This window comes from Eucyclogobius newberryi, unplaced genomic scaffold, assembly GCF_026437365.1.
Source record: "Eucyclogobius newberryi isolate DKJ021-1_F unplaced genomic scaffold, fEucNew1.0.hap1 SCAF_14, whole genome shotgun sequence".
In the NCBI taxonomy this organism is placed as follows: Eukaryota; Metazoa; Chordata; class Actinopteri; order Gobiiformes; family Gobiidae; genus Eucyclogobius; species Eucyclogobius newberryi.
This window is the reverse complement of record NW_027315768.1, coordinates 6535507-6549494: the sequence shown is the minus strand read 5'-3', so window position 1 is coordinate 6549494 and position 13988 is coordinate 6535507. Positions and strand designations below refer to the sequence as shown.

The following is a 13988-nucleotide window of genomic DNA, read 5'->3' as shown; positions in this document are numbered from 1 at the left end:
TCAGCTTAAAACCTTTTTATTTAGTCAAGCCTTTTAAATGCACTTGTTTTAGGGACTGATTTTACTGTATATTGTTGTATATGTATTGTTCACTGTAAGTTTTTTGTGTTTTTATTGTTTTATTCTGTGTTTTGTGACCTCTGTCTGTGAAAGGTGCTATATAAATAAAATTTACCTACTTACTTACTCTATAAAACATTGAAAGCAGGGAACAAAATCTTTTTACAGGCCCAAGCATTTATTTAACAAAAGTACTGTATAAACGTTTGTACTGTACTCTCACCGCTCTCTCCCGCAGCTCACACGCGTGCTCTCACCGGCCTCTCACACGCGGCGCCGCTCTCACCTGCGTGTCCCGCCGCTCACGCGCCGCTCTCACCGGCCTCGCAAACTTCAATTTGGCAAGCGGTTTTACGTACGTGTACATATTATTCCATAACGTTATTGACACACAGGTAGAGAAGACGCGGAGAGACTGTTTAGCCAATCAGAATGCAGAACACAATGCATGATGAAAATCCGCAAAGCAGCGAGTCCGCGAAAAGTGAACCGCGATATAGCGAGGGATCACTGTAATTTATTTGTATGTTTTTTTCTGTAAAGTAAGTGTTTGAACACCTGTGAAAATCAATGTTAATAATTGGTACGGAATCCTTTGTTAACAATTAAAGAGGCCAAACTTTTCCTGTAGTTCTTGACCAGGTTTTCACCAGAGGATCCTTCCAGGCCATTGCGCCCAATCTCTGGAATTATTTTCTGCTCTCCCTGCGGTCACTGGACTCTGTTGTTGCTTTTAAGGGTCAGCTCAAAACCTTTTTATTCAGTCAGGCCTTTTAATTACAGTTGCTTTAGGGACTGATTTGATATTGATATTGTTGTATGTGTAGTGCTTAATGTGAATTTCTTCCATCCATCCATTTTCTACCGCTTGTTCCCTTTCGGGGTCGCGGGTGACTGGAGCCTATCCCAGTGACTTCGGGCCTTAGGCCGGGGTACATCCTGGACAGTGGCCAACTCGTGTTTTATTATTTTATTCTGGGGTTTTGTGAAGCACTTTGTGACTTCTGACTGTGAAAGATGCTATACAAATGAAATTTACTTACTTACTATTTAAAAATCATACAAAGTGATTTCCAGATTTTTTTGTAGAAAAAAGATTCAGTTGTAGTCATCTGGACTCTGTTGTTTTTGTTGAAACGCACCTACAATAAAAATGTTGTGTGTGTGTGTGTGAGTGTGAGTGTGTGTGTGTGTGTGTGAGGAAATGAGAAAGTGTGTGTGTGTGTGTGGAGAAATGAGAAAAATTGCTGCCGCTGCTGCTGCCGAGTGGCTGTTAGCACCACTTTAGTATTCCGCTGCAGAGTCTCGATGGCTACAGCGATATGACTTCCGTCGGTAAACACAGTGCGCACCAGAATGCTAATAATTGAGGACAAGCCAGGAAAAAAGCAGCTTCTCAATTACACAGGAGACTCTCAACTACAAACTATATTATAAATTAAGTTTGTAATTTATCCAGATGAGATGTGGGATTATATTGTCATTAACAACTTGCTGAATCTTAATCATAGCACACCCATGCATTTTGCATTTCAGTTTGCATTTTCAGTTCAGTATACCATAAGAATAGTAAAGGGAGTAGTCATATATTTGAATAAATAAATCTGCATTGTAAAGTGTGGAGTTATAAATGGTTTATGGAAAAGAAGGTCCGTCAGTGTGTAGGCTAATCATGAGCTAATGTGTTTGTTTCAAAGAGGAAAGGCTATAAAAGTAATGTCAAAACTTTGATAAGAAACTTTGGCTGAGGAAAGACAAGCTGCCAGCGCAGATGATGGTGCAGTTTTACCTCCTCCATAAGTGTGTGGTACGCTGGAACCATAGGAACAAACTACAGGAGACTACAGCGCATTGTGCGCTCTGCTGAGAAGGCTACAGAGAAGGCTGCAGCCTTCCATCCTTCGATCTGTGCAGGACCTGTACGTATCCAGGACTCAGGGACGAGCAGCTCAGATCACAACTGACCCTCTCACCCTGGACACGGACTATCACTCCCCATGAGCAGGAGGCTACGGTTCATCTGGACCAGAATCTTAAGAACACTTAAAACATGCTATTTAAACCAATAACCATTAACTGTGCTGTTCACTTTTGCACTATTTCTGCTAATCTGTAAATTTGTGTATATACTCAGATCAAATAGTAAATTTAATTAGTAGAGTAAATTTTAAACATGCCCTATTTGATCAAATGTATTATTATTATTATTCGTGGTTGTATGTTGCACTTTAATGCCAAAGCAAGTTCCTAGTTTGTGAATATTGTTCACTGACATGGATTTTTTTTATTTTTTTTCCTGAACAGAATAATGAATTCTTATTACCACATTTTAGAGATTTTTTTTATTGGATTATGGTAAATTAAAACACTTCTTTCTGTAATTATTCTTTAAACTTTGCATAAAATCTAAAACTTGATAGACCTAATTGAGAGAACCCACAAAAAAAATTACACAGCATTTATATGTGCTTATTAGGTTTTTATTTAGCTTGGATTTATTTCGCCGGTGAGATCTTCTCTATAGACCTCGTGCAGCTGACGTCAGAGGGTGACGTCACACATGCGTCCGGACGGCAAAACAACCCAGCAAGCGTAGCGACAATACTGCCGACACTGAACTTTTGCGTCTCTATTCACATCTATTAACCTCAAACACAACCACGAAAACATGGTAATCTCGTGCTCAGCGTATGGATATACCATCGACAGGAGAAGAAAGAAGGTATATCATTTTATCGTTTCCCCAAAGACCCAGAAAGGCGAGCGAGATGGCTGCTGTGAAGAGAAAAGTCTGGAAACCGCGTGCCACCAGCAGACTTTGCAGTGATCACTTCCCGAACGGTTAGTATTTTGAGCCAAAAGCTATTGCATTGAACTATAACAGGCCTGAAATTAAAGATAGATTGTGCTAAGCATGGAAAGATTTAGCATTATGCTAAATCTTTCCATGCTTAGCATTTTCCGTTTTTTATATCAGAAAGTGACTGATGACCGTCTCCACATCTGTATTTTTCAGGTAAAAGTGATGACCCCCTGTCACCGGCCTATGTGCCATAAATTTTCTCTTTTGTGTCCTCACCGGAAAAGAGGAAACGCACACGAGCGCTGGAGACATTTGAGAGAAGGCAGCAGTGTAAACAGCAGTGTTAACTTGGCCGATGAATCAAGAGCCAACTGATGGCAATGTCCCGGAGGATGTCTCTCCGAATCCACAGGTTGCTGAAGAAGACATCATGCATGTAGAACCAGTGGAAGTCAGTAGAGAGGACTTAGAGGCTAATTGTCAGAGCATGAGAGAAGAAATAATGGCGCTTAAGGAAAAAGTTAAATGTCTATCTCTAGATGGAGACTCGTTCATCAATAATGACACAAAGGTCAAGGACTTTACTGGACTTCCAAGTTTTGCATTGTTGAGGACCATAGTGACTAATCTCATTCCATTCTTAAGAGAGAAGTCTGTGCTCACTCCTTTCCAGCAAGTTCTTTTGGTCTGCATGAAACTCAGACTAGACTTGAATATGCAGTTTCAAGCTTACCTATTTGGTGTCTCCCGGTCTACTGTCTCCAGAATATTTAATGATGTCTTACATGTAATGGACAGACGTTTAGTACCTGCTCTCATTATTTGGCCTGAACGTGAACAATTGAGATTATTTATACCACTCTCATTTCAGAAAAAACTTTAAGAAATGTGCCTGTATTATTGATTGCTTTGAGATATTTATTGAAAGAGCGAAGGATCTGAAAGCCAGAACACAGACATGTTCCCAGTACAAGTCGAGTTGGATCGAGTCTTTGTTCTTGCCATGGTTCTTATTCTTATTGGCTCGAGCCATTCCATTCCATGGAATGAGACGAGTCTTTGTTCTTGCCATGGTTTCTTCTTCTTATTATTGGCTCGAGCCTTCCAGAATGGAATGGTCGAGACATTGTTCTTGCCATGGTTTCTTATTATTGGCTCGAGCCTTCCATGGAACATGGAATGCGACGACATTGTTCTTACCATGGTTTCTTATTATAGTTTTTTATGGTCAAATTTTGCCACAACTCGGGCATTTTTGACCCCCTGAACATTGATGAATGTCACACATGGGGGCATAGACGCGATCGGCTCGGCCTGAACTCCAATAAAATGGAGGTTGCGAGAACGTCCGTCGCAACAGTGACTAGTTTGAATCGACTAGTTCAAAAAAGAAAAAACATGAAACGCTTAATCTTTGGCCTAGGCACATGAGACTTGGGACAATGATAAAGCTACCTTTGACGAGTAAAACGCACCTGGCAGCATCGCTCTATGATAAACAGGAAGTCAGCCATGTCGAATCAAAGTGGCACCGCCCCGCTTGACTTTTTTTTTTTTTCAAAAATCGTACTTGTCCTAGGTTTTTTGTCCGATCGAGCTCAAAACAACACCTTTTGCATCTAAAGATATTGAAATTTAATAAATATTCAAAAGAATGTTGATATTCTTTACGGTCTCCGCGTAACATGCCCTCAAAAAAGGCTTAATTTTCAGTGTTTAAGGACAAGTCCTAGACAACCTATTGGAATTGATCTATGGAGCTCATTTCACTCACTAATGCCTTTTTATGGTCTGATTGGAAATAAATACCTATGTAATAAATTTACTCTATAGCGCCCCCTACCCATTATGTGAAAAACTCAACATTGTCTGATTTGTTTGAAACTCGTGGTTTCTATTCTCCTCGAGACGCCATGAAAAAAGTGCATTGCAGATAGTGTATTTTCACAATTGGCCAGCAGAGGCGCAATGAATGCCTTCACGTCCTCTTCCGCTTTTATTTTGATGGGACATTTCCTCTCGTGCCGCATTAGAATTATTATTCTTTAGACTTTATTCTTTAGGCTTTTATTATTATTATTATAGTTTTGCATGATAAAATTTTGCCACAACTCGGGCATTTTTGACCCCCTGAACATTGAAAGTCACACATGGGGGCATAGACGCGATCGGCTCGGCCCTAACTCGAATAAAATGGAGCTTGCGAGAACTGTTGCGACAGGCGACTAGTTCAAAAAAGAAAATACATGAACCTCTTAATCTTTGGCCTAGGCACATGAGACTTGGGACAGTGATAGAGCTACCTTTGACAAGTAAAACGCACCTGGCAGCATCGCTCTATGATAAACAGGAAGTCGGCCATTTCGAATCAAAGTGGCAACACCACGTTTGACTTTTTTTTCAAAATCGTACTTGTCCTAGGTTTTTTTGTCCGATCGAGCTCAAAACACCTTTGCATCTAAAAGACATTGAAATTTGATAAATATTCAAAAAAATGTTGAGATTCCATACGGTCTCTGCGTAACACGCCCTTAAAGGCTTAATTTCCTGTTTTTTCAAGAATAAGTCATGCCTAATGGAATTGATCTACGGAGCTCATATTTCACTCAATGCGTTTTTATGGTCTGAGTGGAAATAATTAATACCCTTATAATAAATTTACTCTTTACATTGTGTGAAAAACTCAACATAGTCTGATTTGTTTGACACTCATGGATTATATTCTCCTCGAGACGCCATGAAAAAAAGTTTATTGCAGATAGTGTATTTTCACAATTGGCCAGCAGAGGCACAATGAATGCCTTCACTTCCTCTTCCTCTTATTTTGATGGAACATTTCCTCTCTTGCCGTGGTCTTAGCATTAGCTGTTGCTTTGTGACAGGGGTACAGGGAGGAGGGGGTTTAAAGAATAAAGTTTTAGAGAATGCAGTATCGGGGCAATCGCGATCAAAAGGCGGTCGGCGGGAAGGAGGTCACGCGGGTGGCGAGAGCCGCTACTGCGGCTTTAATTGGGGATTATTCCTCAGGGTACAAGCTCATCATTTCGAAAGGATGGGGAGGCCTAGTAAACGATAAACATATTACTAATAATTGTGGCTTTAACAATGTGTTACCAGGAGATGTAATCTTCGCCGACAGAGGATTTGATGTTGGAGACTCAGTTGGTCTTTACAACTGTACTTTGAAAATCCCAGCCTTCACAAGAGGCAAGAAGCAGCTTGACCCACTAGATGTAGAGTCTACCCCATGCCCTGGGTTCTCAGATAATTCATGTTGAGAGGGTTATTGGTCTCACTAGACAAAAAATATTCCATGTTGCAGTCAAAGGTTCCCATAACGTATTTGCAAAGTGACCAATTCAATTTGACAACCCTTGATAAATGTGTTGCATGTGCCTTGACAAATTTGTCAAAGTCAGTTGTACCTTTTGACTGAAACAGATTAACACATGAAAAAAATAATCTAATCATAAATGGTTGTTATTATTACCTTTACTATCAAACGTCTTTTTTTGTTTTGTCCTGCAGTCTGGACAGAGCCATTTTCTTTTAGGAGGATTTTTCAGCCCTAGGCAGGTCTGATGGAATTTGCCAATGCTACACAAGCCAGATTTGCATTCAATGATGTTCCCACAAATCCTTTCATTTTGGCAGTAGCAAAGGGAAGTCCCTGAAGAATTGTTCCCTGTGTTTAGGGTATGTTTAGTTGGTCGGCTGTACCATTTCCCGATCAGCTCTGGCATCACACAGTGAACAAAAAATGACTTGGCCTGGTCCACACAGCCATCAATAAAGTGCTTGTCCAGAGGAATTCTCCCTCCAGACAACAAAGTCACAGTAACGGGCCTCAGTGAGTAGTAATTGGAGCTGGACTTGATAGTAATAAGCATGGTCCTTATTTAAGTAAAGCTTCCCTTCTTCATCCTTGTCCAGACAGAAAGATTTTCTTTCAGACAGTACTTCCAGTTCTTTGTCTTTAAGGCAGTAGGGACATTTAACTTCAATAATGCCCTTTCCATAGCACTGGCAGCTCACGTAACCATCAGGCGATGCTCCCAGGAATGGGTAGTCTGGATGAAGGTGAAGTCCAGCCTCCAATATCTCGCTTTCCTGGTGTTTTTCCTTCAAGATATCACTGTACACCACCCTTGCAGTGCATTCGGGGTCACAGCCATACCTGTAATACAAAGTATTTTTAAATATAGCCCAAATATAAAAACTGTCGTGTTTAAGATTCATGCACATGCAACAAAATGAAATATTATTATCCATGCACAAACCTTGTTGCATCTGTTGTGAACTTGTAGGCCTCAGGGTAACATATCCTTTTGATCAAGGACACCGATGGGTTGGCTGGGTCTGTCCTGCATGCCGACTTAAACGTAAAGGATGTGGTCCGCCCAGATCTTTGTTCAAACCAGATCTTAGACTTGGCCTGTGATCTGGTTTCCATCTCGATTATTGTAGCCTGAAAATATACACATTGTTTTTATTGTAAACTTTTGCTGAAAATATTTATCCATATAATTAAGATCTGCAAAGTCTTTTATGATTTGCATTAATATACCTTTTTATGTGTTACTTGAATTGAAGGAAATACATCTTTGCAGGCCTGGATGAGCTCCGGATACTTCATATTTCTTGTCGAACAAATCACGCAGAGGCTGTGGAATCCCCAGTAAAATAGACTTGGGCACATAGTTGGGTGCATACTTGGGGACCAGGGAAAGGACAGCACACCTGACCCCAGTATCCATCAACTGATCATACAGGTGGTCCTTTTCCTCAGCAGTAGGGAGTGGGATTGTTATGATCCCGGTGGCAAAAACCAAAGCAGTCCGAATAAAGGCAAAGTAGAATTTATTTCAAAAATTTTCAAAAACAAAAGATCCGAAAGTCCAAAAAGTCAAAAACTGTAAAGCACGAACTTTGCGCAGGCAGGACAGACGGACGGACGGACGGACACAGCACAAAGGGGAGACTGAACTTAAATACACACAGAGAAGCAGGTAATTGGTGGGGAACAAACAAGTGGCTGGAGAAACTAATTGAGGTAATGAGAAAACTAACAGCAGGTGTGGTGGGAGGTGACTGGGAAATCTAGGAAGTAGCAGACGGCAGGTGGGGGGCGGAGACACAGGAACACATGGCACACAAAAACAAACATGGGAGCACATGACAAACACAAGGGGCACATGGGAAATGGAGTCTCAGTAGAGCGGATACTAACAGGGATGTCCCTAGACTTTGTCATCTGTTGTTTGGGCATCACTCCCTGAGACTATTACATTTTCTGGCTGGGCTGGTAAAGTCAATTTCGTGACCCTCAGCAAATTCTGCCTTGCCTCCTGAAGCATCTGCCCATACACATGGGAGTAATGTGCAAGTCATGTCCTTCAGTGTTTTCACTGCAGCCTCGAGGGCAAAGAGGGTTGCAGCAATGTGGCAACAGGCTTCACCCAACCCTGCCATACAGGTACAGTGACCAGTCTCCACTTGTCCATCTTCCAGGACAACAATCCATACTTTTAATGGTGTCACAGATAAAGCCTGGGAATGAGTTACCTGTAATGTATAAAATTAAGGTACTGTCAGGGAGGTTGAGAGAGTTAATGATAAGTTAAACTACTATTACTTCTCTAAGCCAAGAGGTAAAATGATCAAAATTGATCAATTAACAAAAATGTATAAATATAAAAATGGTGCGTCAGTGCCACTTCCTGAAAAATTTTGAATTGAAATTGCACTCACCTTCGACATGATTAAAAAATAATGGCTTTTTCAGCACTTTCCGCAGCTGGACTCCACTAACCCATCCTGACACGAAATAATTGTACGCATCTAAACTTTTGTAAGCTTTCATTGCTTTTCCTGTGAAGTGGGAATGACGATTAACTAAGTAGTTGTACAGGTCGTGGTACGCGAAGTCCTTGAATTGACGTGAATAAACTTGCAGGCAAATTATAGGGGTCCTGCACCCCGACAAGTGAACTTTTGGCCACATTATCGTTTCTTTAAGTCACCGTCTAAATGCTCAACATATTTTGATAATGTCGGGTTGGACGAATGACCGCTCATTTTGGATACAATCTGTGTAATTGGGCTCTCGCTGTAGTGTTTAGGTGTAAGCATGTGCTTGTTTTGCCGTCGGGCCTTAAAGGTGTACTGACATTTGTGACGAAGCGCCGTAAATGCCGGAACATGTCGGCCTCGGTGAAACTGAGATAAACCCAAAAAAAAAAATGTTTTTTTCAAATGTGTGATTTTCGTTTTTTTTGCAGAATGTGCAAGTTGAAGTTATGAAGGAGCCCCTGTGTGCTTCAGTTAACACTATTGGTCACGTGACTGCACGAGGTCTATACGGGAATCTTTTGAACATATTTTAGAAGTCGTTAAAACATGCAGTGCTACCAAGTTATTTGCTCAATTTAACAGCAAATAACTTCCACCACATGTCTGTGGTGGAAGACTCATAGCTTTTCATCTCTGCTGATTTAAAACAAGTGAGTACACATTTTCTAATATTTTCCTGTGTTTCTTACCTGGTGCAGTTGAATGCCTCTCCTAGTCTGTAGAGGTTTAGTGCTTTTCAACTGAGTTTTAAATCATTAGTTTCTCAAAGCCTACTACAATTTTATTGTAATCACCTCCATCTGTGTCCCTGAGATAGCCCCTCCTTTTCCCTCTTGCCTGACTTCTATTTGCTAAACTGTGCCAATCGCTAATGCTAACCTATTGATTGATTTAACCCTAAAAAAAAAAGAACGATAGTCTGCCACTTAACACATGACTTCAGTTACTGCCCTCTTTATAGAGTGATTGTTATTCAGGTAATATGAATAACAATGTATATAATATGTCGGTGTAATCCCTCATTCGTCCAGGCGTGTTCCATAGTAGAAAAAGCTTCAGTTGTAGTCATCTGGACTCAGTTTGAAAAAATAGACGTTTCGACTCTCATCCAAGAGTCATTGTCAATAAAAGAATTTAGATCGAGAACTCCGATATTAATACTGTTCTGTGGTAAGACCCACCCATTGGGAGGAGCCTTCCTGAAGTAGAAAGAGTTGTTTGTTTCAACAGAAACTTCCCCCTTGTATCTACCGAGCTAGCCTATTCAGAATCTTAATGGGCTATTAGAATCCTCTTTGTCTTTGTGAGACCCTGGCTCAACCACCCTGAGTACCTGATTAGCATCTAAATGTCCTGGTCCTCTACCTTTCCAGGGGTTCAGTAACCCATTATAAATAAAAGGAAGATTAAACCTTAGCCCTCCATTTCTGTTTAAAGAAGGTCTTTCTTTTTTAACAAAAAATAGCTTCCTTGACTCCTCTTTCAAACCATCTTTTCTCCCTGCTTAAAACCTTCACCTCACCGTCTTCAAACGAGTGATTAGAGGCTTCAAGATGGAGATGCACGGCACTCTGAGGTCCTGAACTTGTATTTCTTCTGTGCTGATAGAGCCTCTTGTGTAGAGGCTGTTTTGTCTCACCTATGTACCGTTCTTTACAGCTTTCTTCACTGCATTGGATCGAATAAACTACATTGCTCTGTTTTTGAGTTGGCAACTTGTCCTTAGGGTGAACCAGTTTTTGTCTTAAAGTGTTTCCTGGTTTAAAATAAACAGGGACTTCGTGTTGTCTAAAAATTCTCTGCAGTTTTTTCCGACAGGCCAGACACATAAGGGATAGAAACACCCTTCCTTCTCTGTTCAGTTTCCCTTTTGTCCTGCTTCTTGGTTCTCTTCACTCTGTTGAGAGCCCAAGCGGGGTAACCACAGGCTGAGAGGGCATTTCGGACATGTTTGTCCTCTTTCTTCTTGCCCTCTGAGCTAGTGGGCACACCTTGAGCTCTGTGTTGTAAGGTTCTGATCACACCCAGCTTGTGCTGTAGTGGGTGGTTGGAACCAAAGAGCAGATACTGGTCCGTGTGTGTAGGTTTCCTATATACCTCTATTTGGAGTTTCCCGTCCTCTCTGATCGTGGAACAATCAAGAAAGGCCAAGCGATTCTCCTTAGCGTCTTCTCTTGTAAACCTGATATGTGGGTCCACAGCATTGATGTGATCAGAGAAGGTTTCCAGCTCTTGTTTCTTAATTGTTACAAAAGTATCATCGACATAGCGGAGCCATAGTTTTGGGGCTATGCCTGAGAATGAGGACAGTGCCTTCTTCTCAAAGTGCTCCATGTACAGGTTGGCCACTATGGGAGAGACGGGCGAGCCCATGGCACAGCCATGAATCTGTCTGTAAAATTGTCCCCGGAATTGAAAGTAAGTGGTGTTCAGACAGATGTCCAACAGTTTACATATGTGTTCAGGTGTCAGTTTGGTCCTTTCCTGTAACCCTGGTTCACCCTAAGGACAAGTTGCCGACTCAAAAACAGAGCAATGTAGTTTATTCGATCCAATGCAGTGAAGAAAGCTGTAAAGAACGGTACATAGGTGAGACAAAACAGCCTCTACACAAGAGGCTCTATCAGCACAGAAGAAATACAAGTTCAGGACCTCAGAGTGCCGTGCATCTCCATCTTGAAGCCTCTAATCACTCGTTTGAAGACGGTGAGGTGAAGGTTTTAAGCAGGGAGAAAAGATGGTTTGAAAGAGGAGTCAAGGAAGCTATTTTTGTTAAAAAAGAAAGACCTTCTTTAAACAGAAATGGAGGGCTAAGGTTTAATCTTCCTGTTATTTATAATGGGTTACTGAACCCCTGGAAAGGTAGAGGACCAGGACCAGGACATTTAGATGCTAATCAGGTACTCAGGGTGGTTGAGCCAGGGTCTCACAAAGACAAAGAGGATTCTAATAGCCCATTAAGATTCTGAATAGGCTAGCTCGGTAGATACAAGGGGGAAGTTTCTGTTGAAACAAACAACTCTTTCTACTTCAGGAAGGCTCCTCCCAATGGGTGGGTCTTACCACAGAACAGTATTAATATCGGAGTTCTCGATCTAAATTCTTTTATTGACAATGACTCTTGGATGAGAGTCGAAACGTCTATTTTTTCAAACTGAGTCCAGATGACTACAACTGAAGCTTTTTCTACAATGTATATAATGGCTCTCTGCACAATAGTACTAGCTCAACACCAAAGAGTTGTCTGTGCCATAAAATTGATGACTGACAACATTAAGACTTTACAAATGAGATAAATACTCCACCTGATAAACATCTGTGTTTAGAAAAGGTGGTTTTGTCTTAAAACTAATGCTTGTTTTGAAGCATAATTGTATAAAAATCATGGCTCAAATTGAAGTATGTTATATATAAAAATATAATAGTCTATTTTCCTCAAGTATTCACCTCATTTGTAAAGTCTTTAATATGTTGTCAGTGAGAGCAACCCACAGTTTGCTTTCACTGCCTGATCTTTAAGAAGTCCTTTTAGTGTGACTTTGCTAAAAAAAAAAAAATCAGGAAGAGGTGAAGTAAGCATAACGGTGAGCTTGTTATGCATAGAGCCTCAACATAAAAGCTGAGGTTAAATAATTTACTTAATACTTTAAGAACTGTGGCAGGAGGCACATATTAGGGTAAACTGTGACAATACAGCTCCAAGAACACAGGCTGGATCATAAATGTACAATATAGTTATAATTGTAAATAATGTTTTTTGATAGAAAAATACAATATAATATCATAAACCCGTTTACCAGTCCTGCTCTTTCTGTAGCTTTTAATCAAGATTCTATTACTTTGTACTAGCCTACTCATGGTCACAGTATACAATAACCAATACTACAGCCACAAATAATAGTATTTACAAACTCTGTCTTGACTGCCATGTGGCAGCAGAGGGTTTGCCTGGGATTATTGGTGAGAACCACCTCGTTGCATACATTATTGGCAACGATAAACATTTAACACAAAAACATGACCAGCGAGAAAAATGTCAAAATAAAAACAAGACTTGATATCTAAATAAAACTAGGGCACTAAAATGTCAAATCAAACGTCCCAACTGGTCAAAAGTTGGTCAAATCTGTCCAATTTATAGTTGAGTCCAAATGGAATCTTCTCCATTGTCCGTATTACAATTGTCCGTGTTACAATGTCAGTCCAGTCCTCAATCATCGGTGCAGATTAAGTCAATTCTTTTTTTTTATGGCTTTCTTTCCTGCTGCCTGGAGTATGCGCCAAAGGTATCCATTTACAGTGTCCATGGCAGGAGTACATAGTTCTGAAATTAAATGGAATGGCAATGTTTGGAATGGCAATGTTAAAAATGGTCTTGTTGTTTTCAGTCCAATACTTCTGAGATACGGGACAGTCCCAAAACACTGATAGTGGTTTGCCTCCTGGCTGCTACATTTTCTCCAACAGTTTGCATTTCCATGTGAATAATGAGCAGTTTGACATGGTGTTATAAAATAACACCATGTACATATATTTTATCATTCTTAATCAGTCAAAAACAAAGTTACCCTCTCTTTTCAATTTATGTTTAATGTAATTAGAGTGGCTGCCCAAATTGTAAGGTCTGTCATATTCAACTGTGTTGGCAGCAAACAGTCTGTCAGATGCTCTTCCTATTTAGGGGCCTTTATTTATGAGAGTAAATTCACACCTGGCAGATAGTCTAATCCGCATGTCTGATGTTCAAATGTTCCCATGGCCAAAGCGGTGCATTTTGATGCCTTTAGTCTGAATGCTGACACACGCAGACCATCTAATTGAAAAGGATCCCTCCCTAATGTCAAAATGCAGCACACACTAACTTAAGTCCTCCTCTGTCTATCTATACTTTGTTTTGGAGTAACTATATCTTTATAGAGGTCTCAGGTCAGACTGCTTCTGACTCTTTCTGCAGGTCAAACTCATATTATGCTCTTCTTAAAACATCCTGGGGCTTTTTTCCTGAACGCTCTTCAACTCAAAAAAGGTTTTGTTCCTTGCTTTCAATGTTTTATGGAGTATTTCATTGTATAATAACTGTAAAAAAATAAAGGTTTCTACTTCGCGGATTTCGACTCCCGCGGGTCCTTCTTTGAACGTAACCCCGCGATAAACGAGGGAATACTGTACTCATTTTTAACCACTATCTTCAAGCATTCATGCTGTTTTTGTTCTGCCCTCCATTCTTTCTCACAGTCTGAGCTGTGATAGCTTCAGGGTTTGCACACATTGT

General features: G+C 40.5%; 1 protein-coding gene across 1 annotated transcript; it reads left to right on the top strand.

The window, feature by feature from the left end:
• The first annotated feature begins 3218 nt into the window (after window positions 1–3218).
• On the top strand, window positions 3219–6141 carry LOC140359245 (uncharacterized). Its single transcript, XM_072444107.1, has 3 exons — window positions 3219–3342; window positions 3403–3650; window positions 5818–6141. Exons 1-3 carry the CDS (start codon window positions 3219–3221, stop codon window positions 6139–6141), a joined length of 696 nt encoding a protein of 231 aa, XP_072300208.1.
• Window positions 6142–13988: the final 7847 nt, after the last annotated feature.